At 36.5% G+C, this 23052-nt stretch overlaps 1 protein-coding gene across 1 annotated transcript; it reads right to left on the bottom strand.

Moving 5' to 3' along the window:
* Positions 1-20962: 20962 nt before the first annotated feature.
* LOC149227765 (uncharacterized) lies at positions 20963-21490 on the bottom strand. Its single transcript, XM_089380594.1, has one exon. The coding sequence runs from the start codon at positions 21488-21490 to the stop codon at positions 20963-20965; it is 528 nt and encodes a 175-aa protein (XP_089236720.1).
* Positions 21491-23052: the final 1562 nt, after the last annotated feature.

Genomic DNA, 23052 nt, shown 5'->3' with positions numbered 1-23052 from the left:
AAATGACTATAAGTACCTCGGGATTGATTTCAACAACAAATTTAATTGGGAGGACCACAGAAAGAAGAGAATTTTAGGAGGGTGCAAAGCATTATATGCTCTTCAAAATAGATGTAGAGAGGCAAAGTTATGGGATTGGAAAACGATTAAAGTGTTTTTTGGACTCCTAGTTTGTCCAGTTATACCATATGGATATGAATTGTGGGCTAGCAGCTCCCCGTCTCAAAATGGCAACAAATTGAGAAAATCCAAAAACGCTTGATCATGAGCAAGTTCAAAATAAAAAGTTCGGTACCTTATAAGATAATGTTGAGTGAAACATGAGCAACTCCCATCGAAGCAATTGCTATGGTGCGGCTCATAAGATAACTAAAAAGAATTTAGCAAATGGGAATAGGTAGATGGTCTAATGTTATCTTCAATGAAGGCATGAGTGAAAGAAAGAAAACATGGATGAAACAAAACAAAATTACAAATGGATGCAAAAATGGAATATCTACCTCAATACCTGTCCCACAAATAGCAAGGAGCTAAAGAATTTTGTTATGGGAAAGTTTCGTAAAAGGGTATGGGGAAAAGAGTTAGGTAGAAAGAAAAAGTACTACATTGAGGAATTCAACCCTAGATGTGAAACAAGACGGTAGAAAAGACCTAAAGAAGCTTGGGAAGAACGGGTGTGTACATTTTGCATGTCTGGGGTAGTGGAATCGGAAAAACGTTTCATTTTGGAATGTGATGCATTCAAAGACATCGGAGAAAAATATGAGAATATGTTAACATCGGTTTCTTGGCACTTTCTTTTCAGCGAGAGGATTGTTGGAAGGTTGGGCCAGCTCATCATCAATTTGAATAAAAAATGATTAAATTGCAAAAGGCGAAAAACAAGAAACTAATAAACTATTTTTAGATTTACATTTGATTGATATTTTTTAATGAAATATATTGTTAAATAAATCACCAGTTTTTGGAAATATAATTCTTACGCTTCCGGAGACAAATAGGAACTTGCTCCGATATTTTCAATGAGATATTGTTATTAAGTACATCAAAGTATTGGGGAATGTAACTTTTATACTTAGAGAGACAATGAGATAATGCTATTAAGTGCATAACAAGTATTATATTGCTATTAAGTGCATAATAAGTTTTGGTTAATATAACTTTTATTTTTTTTTTTTTTTTTTTTAAGAGATAAAAGCCTTTGGAAATTATATGATTCAGAGTTTGTATTGAAGTAATGTTATTTATTTATTTAATTTTAATTATATATATATATATTTTAATTATATTTTATGGAATTTAAATTTTAATGTAAATAATTATTATTTTTTTTAAATATTTAAATGAAATTATAATACTAAATTAAAATAAATATGATTAAATTATTTTATTTGAATTATTAAAAAGTGTTTTTTTTTTAATGATTGGAGACTTCCATATTATATGACGAATTTTATATATTACAGTGTTATTCCGAAAATCTATAACATAATTTTTTTTTGTTAATTAATTTTTTCCATTAGATCATAAATCATGCATACAAAAGATATCTAAAATCAATCGCATTGTCATGGTCTACCACAAGGGAAACCAAACCAACGATAATAGAGATACTATATTGATCTTATGTCTATTAATATGAACCAAAATAAACTTATCGTCTCAGTGTCACGATGACAAGACAAATGTCTCGCACTATTGTAAAAAAAATTACATACGATCAACTGGGTAATGCTAACAAGCCACAATTGCAAACTTTACAAGAAAATAAAAATTAGTTCCTTAAACATAAACATGAAAAACAAAAAACAAAAAAAGATCAGTGCATGCACCAGTCATCAGAGGAAGTTGTCGACAAAGGATGGATTGCATGGTTGGGCTTGTTGCAGTGTGTCACCCACACTAAAGATGCCTCTTAATGTGGGCTAGTCAGGCATCCAAGCTTACCAAACAAGAGCACTAGTGTTTTTTAATCCATTGGATGTTATTGAGGCAAGCTATAATTTCATTTTGATCCTCCTTTTTTTCTTTGATGACATGACCCAACAAAGTTTTCATTTACCAATGTAGGGTGATAGAATGAAAATACTAGTTCCCATGACCACTAGTGCGGCCAAAGTATGGGACCCAGTTAGAGACTTCCATTCTGAATCTGAATGGGCATTCCAGTCAGTTTTTGTCCAAGCTTCAAGTTAGCGGATTTCCTTTTGGAATTCAAGAGGCGTTATAGAAAGATAAATTTCTACAACTAATTGCACTTGGGTTTGGGCTCTAGGCATACTTAAGGAGGCTCAAATCTTGAAACCATGCCTTTAGCCCATTCTTTGCCTCAACATGATGCTAAGTGAGGGTTTGAACCTAGCACTAGGAAATTCTGGAGATGGATGTGAAATAGGAGATGAGCTAGAGAGAGGTTGAAATAGAGCAAGCTGAGAGAAACTCTTCCAGAGTGTAAGGAACATAGATTTTGCGAACCAAAATAGCAACAACAATAGGAGTGAGACTATGGAAGGTAGTAAGAGGGTGATTTGGGTGTAGGGGCGGGCTAGAAGAATGAGAGCAATGGGAATAACAACAGGTTGCTCAGCCTCAAAGATAACACCCAGAAACTTGGACCATAGAATAAAAAAACACATAATTGTGAAGACAATACTAGCTAGAGGTGGTGAAAAATAAAGAATTTACCAGTGTGTTGTAGGTGTTCTTATTCTAACCATTTTCTGCTAAGTTCGGGTGCCAACACCTCACTATCTTTCACTCAAATCCATCACATGCACCCTTGTTGTCATGAGAAGGTAACGAAGCTTCCAACCAATAGTGGGATGAGAGCTATTGAAGTCCATGCCAGCAGGGCGGCCTTCCTTTACTAAAGCGTTGGATAACCAGACACTAAGAGGGGTAAATCCCACCTACATCCTGGAGATAGCACAAAGGATGCAAAAAATGGTAGAGTAGTTACAAGTTGGGCAATAAGACGTGGAGGTCGCAGGGGTTGCCATATTAATTCACTAGATCCTCATTGCTCGTAGCATGTATGATTGCATAGGGGGAGTTGGCCATGCCTTTCCCCAAGTTAATGTCATGAGAGGCATGCGGTGACAAGCCTTCTCCCTCCATTGTGAACATTGTTTCCAACACCCCATCGAAGTACTAAAAAGGAAAATTTTAAAATGAAAACATTAATAAAATAAATTTACTTTAAGTAAGAAAATCATATATATATATACCATTTAAAAATAACATAGCTATAAACAAAATATTTTAAAAATGTGATTTTGTATAAATTAGTTAGTTTTGAGTAAGACTTAAAACTATTTTTAATTGGTTAAAGGTTATTGAAATCATTATTATATTTTTATTTTCAAATTTGATAAAGATAAAATTTCAATATTTATAATTCTTTAATTATAAAATGTTAATTTCCAAAAAAAATTATTATAATATCACTTATCCATAAAAAAATAAAATATAAAATTAATTTATCTAAAAATTACATTGAAACTAATACACAAATAATTATCAAGTAAATAAGGTATAAAATTAAGTTGGCCAAAAATAACATGGAAACTAACTCACAAATAATTTTAGCATGTAGATTTTGACAGTCCATAATATGTTGATGGGAGCTTCTAGAGCATTGTGTTAATTCGATGTGGTCCTCAGGATAGTAAGCTAAAATGATATGTTGAAGAATGCTAGACTAGGTATCAATGGAGCAAAGAAATTGAATATGATTGTTGAAATTGAACATGATTGTCCAAAAATATTATTGAACATACCATATTTAAGATTGTCCTATTCATTCTTTCAACTATACCGTTCTATTGAGGATTATAAGGTATAGTTGTTTGATGATTGATCCCATGCTCACGAAGGTAATTTTCAAATTCATTTGAAGGATATTATTTTCCATTATCAGTACGAATAGAGCCAATATCAGATTGTGCATCATTTTAAATCCATGCATGAAAGTTATTGATTGTTTCAAAAGCTTTAGATTTGTACTTCAATAAATAAACCCAATACATTCTGGTGTAGTCATTAATAAATGTCATCATATATTTATTACCATTTGCAAAAGGAACAGGCATTGGGCCAAACAAATCAAAATGAATGATTTCAAGCTTTTTATGTGCTCTGGAACGAGAATCATGAAATGATTGTTTATTGTGCTTTCCTAAGATACAAGCATCACATTGCGTAAGTTTCCTAGAAATTGTAGGCAAACTATTAACACCATTTTTCTTCAACAAACGAAGGTTATCATAGTTTAAATGTCCAAATATAGTATTCCATAAAAGACTTGATGGAAGTGTACCTTCATCATAGTGAGAATTATATGAAAAGTTTAGTGCACGAGCAAAGGTTCTTTGTAGCTTCAAAAGTCTTTCTTCTTCTATCCCAATCATGACAAGTGAGTGATCTGATGTTTTTCTAACCTCAACCTTTCCATCAAATATGTGAATGGAGTGTCCTTGTTGGCATATGTGGACCAAATACAACAAGTTTCTCCTCAACTCCAAGTAGTATAACACATCTTGTAGAAGAAAGTCTGGAAGACTAGACAGTTTGAGAATGATGGTGTCAAGCCCTGATGGCTTGAGTTTTGACTTATTTACAAAGTAGACTATTCCATCAACATTGACAATGAATTCTTCAAAGAAATATCTTCTAAAATTCATGTGGCAAGTCCTAATGTTGAAATTCCAGAAGACCAGATAATTTGAGCCTGAGCCATCCCCCAAGTTAATGTCATGAGAGGCGGTGGGGTGACAAGCTTTCTCCCTCCATTGTGAACATTGTTTTCAACACCCCCATCGAAGTACTAAAAAGGAAAATTTTAAAATGAAAACATTAATAAAATAAATTTACTTTCAGTAAGAAAATTATATATATATTAAAGTACCATTTAAAAATAACATAGCTATAAACAAAAAAAAATTATAAATATGATTTTGTATAAATTAGTTAGTTTTGAGTAAGACTTAAAACTATTTTTAATTGGTTGAAGGTTATTGAAATCATTATTATATTTTTTATTTTCAAATTTGATAAAGATAAAATTTCAATATTTATCATTTTTTATTTGTAAAATGTTAATTTTCAAAAAATATATATATAATATTACTTATCCATAAAATAATAAAATATAAAATTAATTTATCTAAAAAATTACTTTGAAACTAATACACAAATAATTATCAAATAAATAAGGTATAAAATTAAGTTGTCCAAAAATAACTCAGCAACTAACTCACAAATAATTTTAGCATGTAGATTTTGAGAGTCCATAATATGTTGATGGGAGCTTTTGGAACATTGTGTTAATTCGATGTGCTCCTCGGGATAGTAAGCTGAAATGATATGTTGAAGAATGCTAGACCAGGTATAAATGGAGGAAAGAAATTGAATATGATTGTTAGAGGAATAAAAAGGAAATGTAATTATTGAAGAAATTTATTTATTAAAAATTATTACAAATAGGTCAAAAAATATTTCGGACCTAATTAATCTCATTAGTTATTAACCATTAATATTATTATATAATTTTGCCCACGGGGGTTTGGATTGATGGTGAATGGGTGCGCTGTTAAGGCACTCCTTGCGATAGGTCACTGGTTCAAATCTCCCGTGGGTACGTAAGTTAGTCTTAATATAGAAAAAAAAAATATTATTATATAATTTTAAAAAGTTATGTTGAATTTTTTATCTTATTATATTATTTATTATGATTTTTATCATTTTATTTGTGTCGGGTGAGGAAAGTGACTCCACGAATGAATTGTGTTTTTGCATTGAGAGAAAACATGGAATATACAAGGAGAGAGAGCCTATTGGGATTCATCTCCTAATGTATATTCATCTTCCAACGTCCTTTATTTTCTATTTACAATATTTACATGACTTTTCCTAATCCCAAAGATTAGGTGTTAACATTCCCCCTCTTAATCTGAAGGATTGTGGTGACTCCAAGCATCATTTTGAATCTTTCAAATTATTATCTTCCAAGTGCTTTGGTGAAGATGTTTGCAATCTACTCATTTGTGGAACAATGTCGTAGGTGGATTGTCATGGCCTCAATATGATGTCGAATAAAATGATACTTTATATTGATGTGCTTGGTTCGATCATGAAACTTTGGGTTCTTGGCCAACTTTATTGCAAAAGTGTTATCTATTAAAAGAGGAGTTGAATGCACTTGTTTCTCCTACAAATCTTCCAGAATTTTCCTGTGCCATACAATTTCCTTCGTTTCTTCAGTTGTTGCCACATATTCTGCCTCAGTTGTGGAATCTGTTGGAATTGATTGTTTGTGTGACCTCCAGGAGACAACTCTTGATCCAAGACTCATAACATAACCTAAAGTAGATACTCTGGTTTCTTTATCTCTATCAAAATATGAATCAGAGTATCTAATCAAGCTAAAGTCATCCACCTATGTATACTTGAGTCCAAAGTCTTGAGTTCCCTTCAAGTAATTTAAAGCTCTTTTTGTAGCAAATCAATGACCCTCACAAGGCTTTTGCATAAACCTGGAGAGGATTCCAACATCAAATGAAATGTCTATTCTAGTAGTAGTCCGATAGTTGAGACTTCCTACGAGCTGTATGTACCTTGTTGCATCCTCAAATTCTTTTCCTTCAGTGGATGTGAGATTTAAATTATTTTCCATTGAAGTAGTCAAAGGATTGCATTCAACCATGCCAAACGTGTTCAACATATCTCTAATTTACTTCTTCTGAGAAAGGAATATAAACTTCGGATGTTGGGTTACTTCAATACCAAGATAGTAGTGAACATAACCCAGATTTGTCATGTCAAAACCTTTCCTCAGTTCTTTGATTATGGATGCAATGTAGTTCTCATTGTCCCCTATCATCAAAATATCATCTACATACACCCCAAGATATACAGTTTTTTTGCCAACTTTCTTGACAAACAAATTGCATTATCAAGATCATAATGTTTGAAATTGAGTTTTAGAAGATGCTCAATCAATTTCTCATATCGGGCTCTTAGTGCCTATTTGAGGCCATACAAGGATTTGACAAGCTTGCATACTTTGTGTTCATAACCCTTCACAACAAATCCTTTTGGTTAAGACATTTACACATTCTCTTTCAAATCTCCATTCAAGAAAGCAGTTTTTACATCCATTTGATGGAATTTCCAACTGTTTGAGCTACCAAGGCAAAGAGTGTCCAAATGGTAGCCCTTTTTACTATGGGGGAAAAAGTCTCCTCATAATTGACACTTTCCTTCTATGCAAAACCTTTTTCCACAAGCCTGGCTTTATGCTTGTCAAGTGAGCCATCTTCTTTATACTTGTTCTTGAATACCCACTTACAACCAATTGGTTTGTTTCCCAATGGAGGATAAATCAACTTCCAAGTGTCATTCTTTATCAAAGCATCATATTATTTTTGCATCTCTTCTTTCCATTCATCATGAGAAGTGACTTCTTTGAAGGAAGTTGGTTCAAAATCTATAGACAAATTTAATTCACAATCATAATAAATATCCATATCAACATGCGAATCAAGATTGTCTACATCACCTTCATTTTGTTTGGTTGAGCTTCTTGTTCTCGTCTTTCCAACCTCATCAGGATGAACAATTTCAAGTGTATTTGTGAGCCATTTTGGAGGACCTTTCTAAGATGGACCAGACTACTCAGTTGATTGAGATGGGGCTAAATCAAGATTTTGCCTCCCAATTCTCTAAATCACATCACCCAAAATGTCATCTTGATCAGTGGTTGAAGCTTCATGCGAGGGAGCGAGTGCTTCAGAAGGAGATTCCACATACTGATCTAGTATAGGGATCCCCTCTTCAAGATGTGGAATCTCATTATCAAACTCTTGAAAAGGCTTTGCATTTCCAAATCTATCCAAGCGATCAGGTTGCCCTTCAACAACATTGTCAGTCTTGGAAGATTCAAGAAAGATCACATCTCTAGATATTATAAACTTCTTATTTACTTCATCATAGAGAGGGTATTCTTTGGAGGTATCTGAGTACCAAAAGAAGATACATTTTTAACTCTTTGCACCGAATTTGTTTCTCTATTCCTTACGTATCAAGGCATAATAGGTGGAACCAAAAACCTTAAGGTGCCTCACCGAAGAAATGTGGACATACCACATTTCATAAGGATTCTTGTTTTTGATAGCATGAGATGGACACATATTCTTTATATACACATCACATAGAACAACATCATCCAAAAAAATCAAATTAACATTCTTGAAAAACATCATTGAACGTACCATATTTAAGATTGTCCTATTCATCCTTTCAACTACACCGTTCTATTGAGGATTATAAGGTACAGTTGTTTGATGATTGATCCCATGCTCACAAAGGTAGTTTTCAAATTCATTTGAAGGATATTATTTTCCATTTTCAGTACGAATAGAGCCAATATCAGAGTGTGCATCATTTTAAATCCATGCATGAAAGTTATTGGATGTTTCAAAAGCTTCAGATTTGTACTTCAATAAATAAACCCAATACATTCTAGTGTAGTCATTAATAAATGTCATCATATATTTATCACCATTTGCAAAAGGAATAGGCATTGGGCCAAACAAATCAAAATGAATGATTCCAAGCTTTCTATGTGCCTTGGAATGAGAATCATGAAATGATTGTTTATTGTGCTTTCCTAAGATAAAAGCATCACATTGCCTAAGTTTCCTAGAAATTGTAGGCAAACTAGTAACACCATTTTTCTTCAACAAACGAAGGTTATCATAGTTTAAATGTCCAAATATAGTATTCCATAAAAGACTTGATAAAAGTGTACCTTCATCATAGTGAGAATTATATGAAAATTTTTGTGCATGAGCAAAGGTTCTTTGTAGCTTCAAAAGTTTTTCTTCTTTTATCCCAGACATGACAAGTGAGTGATTTGATGTTTTTATGACATCAATCTTACCATCAAATATGTGAATGGAGTGTCCTTGCTGGAATATGTGGACCAAATACAACAAGTTTCTCCTCAACTACAAGAGGTATAAAACATCATGTAGAAGAAATTCTGGAAGACCAAGCAGTTTGAGCCTGATGGTGTCAAGCCCTGATGACTTGAGTTTTGACTTATTTACAAAGTATACTACTCCATAAACATTGCCAATGAATTATTTAAAGAAATATCTTCTAAAATTCATGTGGCAAGTCATGTCTAATCCTATCCCATAAGAGCTTACATGTGAAGCATCATGACCATTTCTATTACACCGTATGCAACGAAGATCAGACCTTTCTCCTTGGAAATGCTTGCCTCCCTATCTCTAAAATTCTTCCTTCCTCGTCCTCTTCAGCCTCCTCTTCCTCTAGAGGAATATTTTCCCCGATTCTTCTCTTTCTGTGCAAGGCATAAAACTTATTTAGGAGATTGAAAATTTGTCTTCTTCTTCCCAAAATATTTCTCTCTTTCAACAAACTTGTCCACCAGGGAGTCAAAAGAAAGATTTGAAAGTTTTCCACTTGCTTGTAATGACTCAAGATAATGGGAATAAGTGGGATACAATGCCTTGACAAAAGCAGTGACAAGAACATCCATTTTAACACCAGTGGTTTCTATGTCATGCATAATGGCTCTTATTTCTAAGGCTAAGGCAAGGGTATCATCATCCTTCAATTATAAATTAAACAGTTTGATCATCAATTGAACAACTTCTAGCTAAGAGTGTGAGTCATATAATTCTTTTAGCTTCTTTAAAGCACCAAAATCATTTGTAAAAGGAGTAATATGACGACTCACCTCTTCGTTGATGGATGCTCCAATCAAGGCATATGCTTTGTTGTTCTTGTTTTCCCAAATGGCAAGCTCCTTGTTTGAAATGGGTTTTTCAGGCGCATAGTCTCCTTCTCCTTCACAAACTCCTTTCCAAATTTCATTGAAAATGAGGGTGTGTTTTATATTCCTAGACCACTCATGGTAGTTCTCTTTGATAGAGATCTACTCCCACTATGGAGATGAGTGAATGTGTCATATAATCTGATCTATGCCTAAAATAATTTCAATAGCTGTAGAAAAATATGAATGTCTTTGTAATAGTTTTGATTGACTATATCTTAAAAAATCATCAATATACCTCCATACAACATGTAATTTCATTACCATATAAAAGGGAGTGAATGGCACATACCATACCACATACCACTCATAGTCTCCTTCAAAAATGAGCTCAAAATTCATATGTCACATTCACTCTCATATAATACATCACTTCATATACAATTCATATAATACATTCACTCCTTTCAAATCATAAGCAAAAACATAATATGCCATATAATATAACCATACAAACTTCAACGATGTGTAAGTACCAACACAGTCTTCAAAAAAGGCTAACGCGCATATAAAAATTATACACAGTCATAGTTTTAACTTCAATGCACCATTCAAATGTATATGAACAATTGCATCACACCATTCATGGCAGAGTAAGAAAGGAACCCAACATTGTCATAAAAACTCACCACATATAAACAACGCACCGAACAACAGTTATAATACATATCCCAATTCACCAGGTTTCGACCAACCTCAACATACCAAGATACCAGGAGTTTAATGCACAGTAATGAAAGGACCAACGTATACCACAACCATCAAAAACACACTCTCCATACAACACACTTCCAACATATGCAAGTTGGACTAGCGTTCATAACCAATGCTCGGGCTACTCAAGGACTGCTTCAACAATTATCACAACTCAGATTCAACGCAACATACAGAGAATCAATTTCCAAGGATTGATGTAGAGGGATAGGGGATAGGGGATAAAGAATATGGAAGGGAACAGGAGTTACAATGACAAAAAACTAAATTTGGGACATATGCTTTGATACCATGTTAGGCCAGGTTAGTAACTCCATGAATGAATTTTGTATATAAACAGAGGGAGACTATTGGGATTATTCTCCTAATGTCTCTTCATCTTCCAACATCTTTTATTTTCTATTTACAATATTTACATGATTTTTCCTAATCCCAAAGATTAGGTGTCAACAATTTTTTTCCTAATGGTATTTTGCTTTTTATTTTTATTTTATTAATTCATTTGAGTTTTTACCCTATCATTTTGGTCTCAAGGCTCCTCCCTATTTATTTTGTTTTTTATCATTTTATTTGTCTCCTAACACTCTTTTGCTTTTGATTTTTATTATTTTATTATTTTCCTTCTAATGATTACTTCATTTTACTTTTCACCTTATCATTTAGTTCTCAAGACTTTTCCCTATTTATACACCTTGTTTGATCAGATTCACTTCATCCTTATGTCCTGATGATGAGCCATATTGGTTGGTTCGAAACACCCTAGGATATGCATGTGATTGATCCGGAATAGCTATTTCTCTAAAGAGTGAAATTGTGAGATTGAATTAATAATGGTCAAATTGATATTGGATAAAATTAGATATTATTATTAAATATTAAACATTAAATTAGAATAAAATATTGAAATATTACCCCTATTCGGGGTGCGAGCTGTCAAACTAATCCATTAAGATTTTCTTTATGATGAGTACGCATAGGGATGATGGCACAGCCCCCCACACACTTGAAGCGAAGGGTCTGGTGGCCTTTGGATGGTTTAAGATAACAGTCATGAAGAAAGGTGGCAGAGACATTTTGGTAAGTTTTCGGATCGATGTGAAGGATAGCAGTAAGGGGATAGAAGGTGCAGAGGTCCTAGAGGCAAGAGTGGAGCAGCGGCTTCAGAAATGGTAGAGGTTCCATCGGCTCCAAACACTGGCTACCGGGTATGTAAACTAGTTCTTCTTTCCCTCCATCATGCTTCCCTATGTCTGGTTTGATAATTGGGATATGTATGGGAGAAATTAGCTAGTGGGCGGGAGTAAGTCGGGCTGGGGGAAGTGCATGGTGTCGGGATTCTGGTCGAAAAACTCCAGATTTATTGGCACCTCCCTAGTGTCAATCCACTATGGGATTTTCCTCTCTTGCATGGGGCTAATCTGGCTTGGGGAAAGGGTGTCAGCCGGGGGTATGCTTCTGTATAGCCTATCTTATAAACCAGGGGGTCGGGGGCTAGGATGTTGTCAACCTCTGTGATATTATTAAAGTCTATTATATTGTCTTCATTGTGGTTTGTACGGAGGTTTTGATGGGTTGGCTTCTAAGGGTAGGCACCCAACTCCCGAGTTGAAAAAGCTGCGGGGATGCTATCGAGGGACAGGGTCATCTGGGGTTTTGGATTGGGCATGAATCTAGCGCTGGACATGCCAACCTCGAATGGTTGAGTGAAATTAGAGTGGCAAACAGAGTTTTGGTTGGCTACTTCTCGGGGCTAAATGCTCATAGGTTGTGTTGTAGTGTTGGTAAGGGTATCGTTGAGATGGTGTTGAGTCACTTGTGTTGGGGGACTAGTCATACAAATGTTGGCAATGGAGGCAAGGGGCTTGGCATTAGTGGGATTGGTCACCCTGCTACAAGGTCTGTGGCTGGCTAGTTGTTGGGGCCTCGTACCCAAGGCCGGGGTCAAAGCGTTTGTAAGGCAATGGTTATGACAGGGTGTCATCTGGGGCAAAGGAACTTGCACCAGGGTGCGGGTAATTGACATATATATATATATATATATATGGAAATTATGGTGTTTTGTTTCCATATCAGGTCCTCAGCACGGTAATCAGTCTTAGGCACGAAGAACACCAAGGCTAGTCTCCTCATTTCCATAGGATTTGGCAGGCAAGCACCAAGACGATGTGGCAATGGGCAGAACGACGAAAAGTAAGGGTCGAGGCAAGAGACCTCGGGTAGCTGAGGTGGAGGATGAACCAAGCTCCTTGGGAAAGCGACGTGGCAGAAAGCCAGTGGCTAACCTGATAAATGAAGCGGCCACAGCATACAAGGAAGGCACCAGCGATGAGATCAGAAGGCTGATAGAAGAATGGGAGGAGGAATTAAACTGACAAGCGAGCATGAATGAAGTCAAAACGAAGGACTAGAGACTCCTGGTTCCAGATCATGGTCACACTATAGGGAGAATGACTTAATTTAAACAGACCGTGTATCTATACTCGCTGATGAAAGGTCTCTTAGCAAGGGCCATGGAGCAAATCTCGGTGAGCATGGCGATTGCTATTCAGGATTTCCCTAATTATAAATAGGATTTTCAGAAGCTGCAATTTTAAATGCAGAAACAAGAAGGACGCCTTGGTCGCATGGAGAGACACTTCCCTTGTCTGCTTTCACAAACAAAGCTGCCAAGATCCAGTGCTAAAGATCCGACCCCGGGTTGCATCTTCCTCCACTGAGCAGGATGAATAGAATGCTTGCTTTCAATTATTTTTTATTAGTCTTTATGCAGATAGCTTTTAATTTCCAGTTTACAATGATATATATGTATAGGAAAATAGAGTATGGGTGTGGACATGATAAACAAAATTATATAGCTTGGATAGATAGACTCGGTATTTTTTTCTACTGGATGGCTTATCATGCGGTTAGGTGGTCAACAAAATTGGTTTCCCGATGGGCAGGTTGAGACCAGCTAACCTATTTTTATGTGGTTGTAACTTGTTTATTTTCTAATGAAAATGAAGAATCTGCCAAGCTTACAAAAAAAATATATTAAATATTAGAGTACAGTTAAATAGTTTTCAAAAAGCCTCACGAGGGCAGTTCAATTGGTGATCAAAGTAATGTGAAATTTGTGAAAATTGAGAGATCCAAGGTTCAAATCCCCCGGTTGTGACCCTATTTATGGAGAGGATGACAAACCATAGAACCCTAAAGGTTTACTAATAGTTACATGTCAGGCGGGCTATTTGGTTTCTTTGTGATACAAAAAAAAGGTCTTCAAAAAGAATTATAGTGTTAGAATTAAACTAAGAAAGGAATAATGAAAATTTTAGGTTAAATTAATAATACAAAATTTGGTCACATTGAGTTAGGGATAGATTTAGATATTATTAAAGGTTCAATATTAAATATTAAATGAGAATAAACTGGCAATTGCACGAGATGTTGCAAAGGAAATGTCATAAGTCATAAATTCAAGAAGAATCGTGACATAGAAAATTATTAAAGATAAAATTAGTAAACAAAATGCCATTCAAAGCTAGAAGGTAAAAATAAACCACTTACATTATGCCAAATTTACAGATTCTATAACCTTTCCAACATAGATTGCCTCTTAATCTTCAAAGATGCTCTTTCAAGTTCCAATATCAAATATTGCACATATTTGAAGAAATACAGGTAGTAGATGACATTTGATAAGCTAAATAAAATAATATTAATTCATTAAAAACATTATGACTATATTTATAAATATAAATTTGCATCACAACCTTACACTTTTCAGACATCATCACCTATTAGATGAAAATGAGCCAGACAAAAACTCCCAATTATTTATAAATGTTGGTGAAATTTGCAACTTTGATCGGAAACTAGTGCAATGCAGTAGATAATGTTCGGTATCTCCAATGTTTCCTCTAAGAACATCATCTCTACTGCCAGTTCAACAATGAAATTGTAAAGAAACATTTTGAATTGCACTGGCACTAGCAACAAACTATTTTAGTATTTTGCAGTGCCCCCACAATAGTACAGGGTTTACATCTCTTGGTGGCCAAAATTATAATCTGTATTATAACTTCTTGTATATATCATTGATTAGATTGACAATTGCAACATACCATTACAAAAGTTTACATGGTGAAGAACCCTCTACATGATTGAGGACATTGATTATTCACACAATCCAATAAAAAAACTTTACTTCTAGTTTTCCTTTAGAAGTTCTTATTGAGTTACAATTAGTAATGGATAATATAATGTTATATAAATATTTTTGGGTTGATAACTTATCTTCAACTGGATAGTATAATGTTATATAGATATTTTTGGTTTGATGATTTATTTTCAACTTGATATCACATATTAGACATTAAGTTCTTCTAACAGTCCACAAAAATAAAGTTAAATCACATGGGTGTTTCTAATTCTCAAACACTAATGTACTGTGACATCCCTCAACTCACATGAGTGACATGCTTCAATGGTGAGATCTTTTCTAAAGTTTGCTCTCTATATATATAATCGTGCATTGAACATATTCTACTGGACTATCTGGATACCAATCTCACTTAGCCTTCCTAGCAACTCCATAAACTTTCCAAGGTCCACCAGGAGTATCAAAAAAAGGAAAGAATGTTTCTAAGCAATTTCCTACAATTCCTGTTACCCCTATAACTAACACCACTCCCTGCTGCCTCTCATATTTCTCTCTAGAGCTTTCACTATTGGTTTGGAATTTTCTCTGCATCGAAAGAGGTACGTGTTACCAAAATAGAAATCAGCAATGCAATGCAATATAATGAAGCAACAACAACAATTCCAAATGCAGCAAGATGCTTATCATTTAACCCATCCAAATACGGGTTTGATAAACACATCGAGATTTTGAAGCCCAAGTATGCATACTCATGTTTCATACATGAACCATTTCTATGTTGTTAAAATACACCATTGAGATTCACAACCCACATATACATATCAGACCAGATTTAATTGGATATCTGTTAATATTCATATTCAGTGCAATGTACCTTCAATTCACTTGTACAGACAAAAAGTTTTTAAATCCTTTAACCTCGCCTAGTAGAGCACCTCAATTTGTGTTTTGGTTTGGATAGATTTATGTTAATGTTGGTATTCAATGCATTCTACTTTCCATCCACCCACCCATAAATACAACGAGTGTTGATGAATCCTTCACTCTCACCTTATAGAGCACCTCAATTTGTGTGACCTCGACATATGCAACCTAGCATTGATATTAAACATGGTTTACAAGAGACTCTACTAATGTCCATATTCAATGGACCCTAGATTCAATGAACCCAACCCCCACCATGTATAGCACACGGCTCTCTCGGTATAATAACCTAACCCTAAAATCCTAAATAATTACAGGGGAGAAAGGAAGAAGGATAATACTTTCATTAATGAACTCTTTAGTTGTAACCGTGCAACAAAACTAAGCCAAGAATCGTAAGAAATTACCAGACAAAAGTGCATTATCATTGGTGAGTATTTTTTTATGTAACTGTGTGAGATATATTTTAATCCTACCCGAATCAAAAACCTTCATGGATGATCAGGAAGTTAGTATGCAATAAAGTGGTGTTTGCTTGTATAACTTTGTCTAACAAGAAAAAACATATTTTCAATCCAAGTAATTTAACAAGAAAAGTATGAAGCACGATTCACAAACGAAAAACGAGAAGAAATATTATTGTAATGCCACTCTCCATTGATTTCCCCAAAGTGAACAACCGTATTATAGTGAAGAAAGAATACCGAAACACCAAATATCTGCTCACCCCAAGTTTATCAGAGTTTCAAGGACCAATAAAATTGACTTAGAAATATATGTGCAACTAAAAGTGGAGACAAGCTAACCATAAGACAAAGGTATGTCCCCATGATTTTTTGGTAAAAATTTTGTTAAAGTTTTGGGACAAGCTCAAGATTCAAATCTCTCACCTGCATGTTAAAGTGGGTTTTCTCTTCATCAATGTGATGATGGGACTCATATCTCTCAAAAAATTAATCAAAAACAAATATATCCTACTTTACCACAAAGCAAGCTAACAAGTGAAAAGATCTAAAATGAACCACTAACCAAAACTCACCCTCAACTTACATGAAACATGCAACTCCACTAATAACAACACTTTAAACATAAAATCAAGATTATGAAATGCAAAGTAATACAACCTATTTGTCAAATATGACTTTGTGAGCAAGTTCTGCTTGTGGAATGTGTCAACCAAAATACTCCACATGAGACATTAAAATGTGGACACAAGAGCCTTTTGAGAGAGGACAACTTGGACATATTACTTAATTGCGTAGAGTAAGTCATTAATATGACCATATCCATGAGTATTAGTCTTAATTGGCCAAATTTCTCATGATTTTAAATAGTCCACATAGAACTTATTGCATTGAGTGATGCTCACAAGGGTGAAGAAGTGGGATTGATACCAATGAAATAAATCACATAACATCAATTATCACCTCCAAGGCCTGCACCTAGTAACCAGGACTTCCTGAGAGGTCACCCATCCCAAGATTCCTTTGGCTCAAGCTTTAGTTCTAATTGAATAGTTCATAAGGTACAATACTTGCTAAGGTTTTGCAAATGGGGTAGCAAGCTAAGTGGGCTTTATTGTGGGGAAAACTCCACAATTAAGTGTGATTGAGCCAAAGGAGTCTAGGGATGGGTAACCTCCCAGGAAGTCTTGGTTATTGGGTGGAAGCCTCAAAGGTGATGATCGATTATATACGATATATTTCGCCAATATCAATCCCACTTATTCACCCTTGTGAGCATCACCTGATGCAATGAGTATATTAATTATTCAAAATCATGAGAAACTTGGCCATTTGAGACTAATACTCATAGATATTATCATAGTTTAATAACTTACTCTACATAGTTAATCCTGGAAAATGATATCTAAATATTTTTTTTTCTAAAATAAATAATTATTAAAACATACAATTTTTAAACTCAAGTAATAATAATAATAAAATTATAAATATCTCTTTTCTTTCCATCAAAATTTCTCTTATTAATAATTTCCAAAAAACTAAAGAAACATGTCCTAAAATTACAATTTGCCTCTTCATGACACTACAATTTGTAGTAACTAAAAATCCCTTTTTTCCCATTGTTAAAATATTGTTGAGCCTAATTCATATCCATGGCATCACCCATTACCAATGTATCACTCTCATGGCGAACATTATTATACTTTTCAGAAAGAGAATTAGGATTTTTGATACAGCCCATTGACATTTTGAATTTAGCACTGCATTCACCACCACTACATCAACAGAAGAAAAAGAATGAAGGAACTAATTACATGGTTAAAAATCAGGAACAATGTTTTTTTTTAAACGAAAACGGGTATGGGATTTTTATATTCCTCTTGGGTTAAATGCCGGAAAACTGATTACATAGAGGACTTCTGTGTCCTGGTGCGAATCACTTCTGTGAGTGAGCATGCCTCTAATTCTGCAAAGTTCTTCCTTGATATAGCGTCTATGTTTTTGATTCCTGAAATTTTCCCCCACTTGGAGATACAGACAAATTGCCTTAAGAGCAAGCAGTAAATATGGCAGCGTTCAAATTAAGGGATGGGATCCCATGATTCTTCTTTGTCTTTCTGCTTGATCCCTGTTGAGAGGAGAGTAGCTTTATTGGCCTCTTTGTTTACCTCTTTATTAAGGGCTCTCAGCACATGAAAGTAGTTTAAATTCTGGAAGCCTTTTCCAAGGCCCTTTATTCTAGATATAAGTCTTACAAGCTTGAGATCCATCACTGGGGAGTTAGATATCATTGCATTTATAATAATTTGTGAGTCACCGATTACATTAGCTACTTCAATATTTATGTCTTGGAGAAACTTGAGGCCTTGATATAGGGCTAGAGCCTCAACTTGAATGCTGGTTGTATATCCAAGCCCCCACGCGAAGGAATGAATTATTTCCCCATATGGATTCACAATGACCCCTCCTGCACCTGCTTTTCCTGGGTTTCCCTTTGCAGCCCCATCAAAGAAGAGGGAATGCCTTGAAAGCGATTTGAGCCATTCTTGAAAGTCATCTTCAGATTTTCTTATTTGCCATTTTTTGTTAGGGAGAGCAATTCTGTCTGCTGGTTGGAATTGCAAGCCAAAGAGAGAACCCCAGGAAATGTCTTGTTGGCTGAGGTTTGTATCATCTTTAATGTCAACTAAGCATTCCTTGATTTGGCATTTAACTTTGCTCTCTAAAACCTTGCTGTTCTGTTTTGTGCATCTGAATATTCTTCTATTGCGTTCAAGCCAAATCTGCCAGCAAATAGTCTTTGGAAGAATGGCCCATGCTGTTTTAATTACCTGGTTTTTTGGAGACGGACCTGGGTATCTAACTGCCCAATTGGAGAACAGCTCCACAATGGAATAAGGCATCAAGAAGTTGGGGTTCAGATTCTGAACGAAAGAGAGCCAGATTCGTTTGGAGAACTTGCATTCAAGAATTAAATGAGCAGTTGTTTCAGAGTTTTCTTTGCACAACGAGCATATAGATGGCCCATGAAATCCTTTCCTTTGCAGAATATCATACGTAAGAATTCTTTCATGACAGAGTTGCCAAGCAAAAAAATCAATCTTGGGCCATGAGGGGGTGCGCCAGACTCCTTGCCAAGGTGCTGGATCGGGAGGAACGTGGGGTCTCTCATTTAGCTTACTGTACCCCATGGAAACCGTGTAACCTCTGTCAGTCGATCCCCATCCCTTCTGATCCTTTTTTCTCATCTGTGTGGGGGCCAGGCCGTGGAGATGCTCTTGCAACGTGATCCATTCATTACGCAGGTGGTCTGGCACTTCAACACTTCTCCAGCCCACCCAAGACGCATCGTGCCATAGTGATATGTCCCAGAGAGTGCGCAGCCCGTTGATGTCCATCCAAGAGCACAGTTCTTTGATGGAGGTTCTGTTTTCAATAGGATCCATATTCATTATTCTATCAGACCAGATGTTAATCTTCCTGCCATTCCCAGGGATCCAGAATGAGTGCGTTCTAATTAGAGGGCCTGCTTTTGCGTATAGCTTGAGGAATGGCGAGTTTTGCTTGAGGAATGGCGAGTTCTACACTTGAATCTCATTCTCTAGACATCTTAACCGAGATCCCCTGAAGTACTTTTTCCATAGAGCGAGCTGAGCCCATCCAGGTTTGGGCGCAATGATCCTCCAGATGGTCTTTGCTGCCATAGCCACGTTCTGTTGACATATGTTTTTGAAATTCAATCCGCCTTCCCACAGCGGCTTGGCAATAGTTTCCCAGCTGATGAGAGGGATTTTCCTTTCATTTTGTTTTCCGCCCTTCCAAAAAAACCTGCGCATAAACTCATCCATCTTGTTAAGAATGGTTACTGGAGCAAGAAGTCCTGCAAATTGGAATATTGGGAGGCTGGAGAGCACAGATTTTATAAGGACTAACTTGCCAACAGCGTTGAGCCAGCGGTAGCCCTAGGATTGGATCCTAGACTTGAATTTTTCAAGCTGAGGATGTCAGTCTTTGACTGAGAGCCTTTTATGAAAGACAGGGAGGCCCAGATATTTGAATGAGGTCCAGGAGGATGTGGCAGCAAAATCCAGACATCTAGAGATGGCAGAGAGAATCCTGGGCGAGGTATTCCAGCTGTATATGTGGCATTTATTCTTGTTAAGAGCGCTGCCTGAGGCCTTGCTGAAGACATCCAGGGCAGCTTTAAACTTAGAGGCAGAGGAGAGGGTGGCACTGCCTAACAGCAGGGTGTCATCCGCAAATAAGGCATGGTTTATGCTTTTGACCCCTCTAGCTATACTCAGACCATTGATTTCTTGATCTTGCATCTTTTTATCTAACAGAAAGCTGAAGACAGAGGCTTGGATGACAAAGAGCAGGGGGGAAAGGGGGCATCCCTGCCTGAGACCTCTCGAGGCTTTGAAAAATTCAGTGGCTCTTCCGTTTACAAGGGGGGCAATCCAAGGCTCTGAGATACAATCTCGGACCCACTTTATAAAATTGCTCCAAAACCAAATTTACACATGACTTTTAAAAGAAATCTATGATTGACTTGATCAAAGGCATTTTCTAAATCAAGTTTGATCACCATACCTTGTTCCTTTCGGAGAAGACTTGAATGTATTTCCTCTTGAACGAGAGTGAAGTTGTCCACGATTTGCCTTCCCTGGATGAAGCCTCCTTGATTTTCCAGAATAATTCTTGGCAGAATGGGCTTCAGCCTGTTTGCAATGACCTTGGTAATTAATTTGTACCCAGTGTTGCATAATGAGATCGGGCAAAATCTGCTGAAATTTGTGGCACCTTTTTCCTTTGGTATCAGAGCTAAGAGAGCAGAGTTTGTGCTGCCTCCTATTTTCTGAGAATTTTGAGACTTTTGCACCATTTTGAAAAGGTCATTTTCAACAATCGGCCAGCAGACTTGAAGAAACCTGGCAGAGAAGCCATCTGACCCCGGGCCTTGTCCGAATCCATGTCAAAGAGGGCTTTTTTAACTTCCTCTTTAGTGATTTTGGCCTCTAGAATCCTATTCATACGAGGAGAGATTGCTTTAGGGATGATGTCTAGCAGCTCTTGGTGCTGGAGCGACTCCTGATCATCACTGTACAATTTTTGGAAATGAAATAAGGTTGCTTTCTTGATGTCTGCAAATTCCTTGTGTGTATCATTGTCTTCCTTGATCTCAGAAATAGTGTTAAAGCATTTCCTGGCCTGGGCTTGCTTATGAAAGAAACCCGTATTCTTGTCCCCTGCTTTAAGCCACAGATTTCGCGATTTTAATCTCCAGTATTCTTCTTCGGCTAAGCAGGCCTTATGATAGCTCTGCTGCAGCTGAGTTTCTTGGTCTATCATCTCCTCTGTGATTATGGCGCTCTCCATGCGGGTTTGGTGAGAGGCAAGAGTGGATTTGATTACTTTCCTTTCTGTTGTAGGATTGGAAGGGTTTTTTCCCAATGTTTCAAGACTCCTTTCAACCTTATGAGCTTTTCCTCCCAAATGAAGAAGGGTGAGCCTTTAACAGGCTGACTCCAACAATCTTTGATTGTTTGCATGAAAAGGGGCTCCTTTACCCAAGGGGACTGAATCGGAAGGGGATGGGGCCCAGATCTAGGTGGGCAAGTAGCTCTAGCTTTACCGGCTTATGATCCGAGATGCTGCTAGGAAGAATGTGCATTCTAGGTTCTAGACCAAGTAACAGGAAAGAGCTTTGAATGAAAAATCTATCTAGCCTGGCAGCAATATGTCCAGGGCCTACTCTTTTGTTAGACCATGAGAACTTACCTGTTGAGGGCTTGATGTCCAGCAAGTCCCAATCTTGCAAAAGATCCTCCGCCCATTCTCTTGCCGGATCTCGGACTGTACTTCCTCCCCTCTTCTCAGTTGAGTGGAGTGTGAGATTGAGGTCTCCAGCAATGATTGTATTTTCCAGATTTATCAGATCTGCCTGTCGTTTTATAGTATCCCAGCAATCCTTTTTCTCCCGGATATTGACTGGAGAATATACATTGAAGAGAGTGATAATTTCCTTTGTGTCGAGATTCTGCATTTTTAGTAGCAACCAATGAGTGTTGCTCGCTTCAAAGATGAGGGCATATTTATTGGAGTTCCATAGTGTACCAATCCCTCCTGAGGCAACCCTGGCTGAAATTGCTCTTGCTTCACTTTTAGGCCACAAATTTTGCTTGTTTGCAGGAAGAATTTGTCTTACAGCGTGGTCTCCTGGATGAGAAGTATGTCTAGGGCTTCTGTTCTTATTAGATTTCTTATGGCTTCTTCCTTGACTTTTCTCCCCATACCTCTGCAATTCTAGGAGATGGCCTTCATTATTTATGTTTCTAATGGGCTCCCTTGGAGCCTTGGGGCTGATTTTTCAACATTTTGGGCTTTGAGGCTAGGATTTTTTCCAGAGTTGGTTGGCTGCCCTGTAACTTATCTTTGTAGGTTTGCTGCTCTCTTTTTTCTTTATCTAATTTGCGACCTCTTGTAGATCTTCTTACCGAGGTTTTGGACTCTCCTATTTCTCCTTCTTCTTCTGACTCCTCAGTTTCTTGCTCTTCTTCCTCGTCCTCTGGGACCGTGTCTTTGGGGTTTTCAACTTCTTTGGGGGAAGCTGGAGGTGTGCCTTTTCTTGAGGATTCTGGCTTTTGGATCTCCACCTCTGGAGTGTCTTCTGTCGGTTGGCTTAGAAGGTCAAATTTGTTTTATTGCACCTTTTGGTAGGGGCCTCTGGGCATTGACCTGAAGATTGCCTTTGGAGAATGGTCCACCCTGTTTCTGCCCCTTTTGGTTGGTCTAGCTCGCCTAACTTGATTTAGCCCTCTTCATTTCCTTTCTCTGGCTTGGATTAGTCGGGCAGTTTCTGGCGAAGTGCCCATACACGTGACATTTCTGCATTTGAATGGAAGCTGTTATAATCCAAGATCTGCACATGGGACCAGCTG

This window comes from Pinus tabuliformis, chromosome J, assembly GCF_031772625.1.
Source record: "Pinus tabuliformis cultivar Carrire ecotype Pingquan chromosome J, CPIR1, whole genome shotgun sequence".
Classification (NCBI taxonomy): Eukaryota; Viridiplantae; Streptophyta; class Pinopsida; order Pinales; family Pinaceae; genus Pinus; species Pinus tabuliformis.
The sequence above is the reverse complement of the archived record's forward strand: the minus strand, read 5'-3'. Positions and strand labels throughout refer to the sequence as shown.

Excerpts from the sequence above, each read along its gene's own strand:
- LOC149227765 (XM_089380594.1), bottom strand. The coding sequence starts at position 21,490 with ATGGAGAGCGCCATAATCACAGAGGAGATGATAGACCAAGAAACTCAG.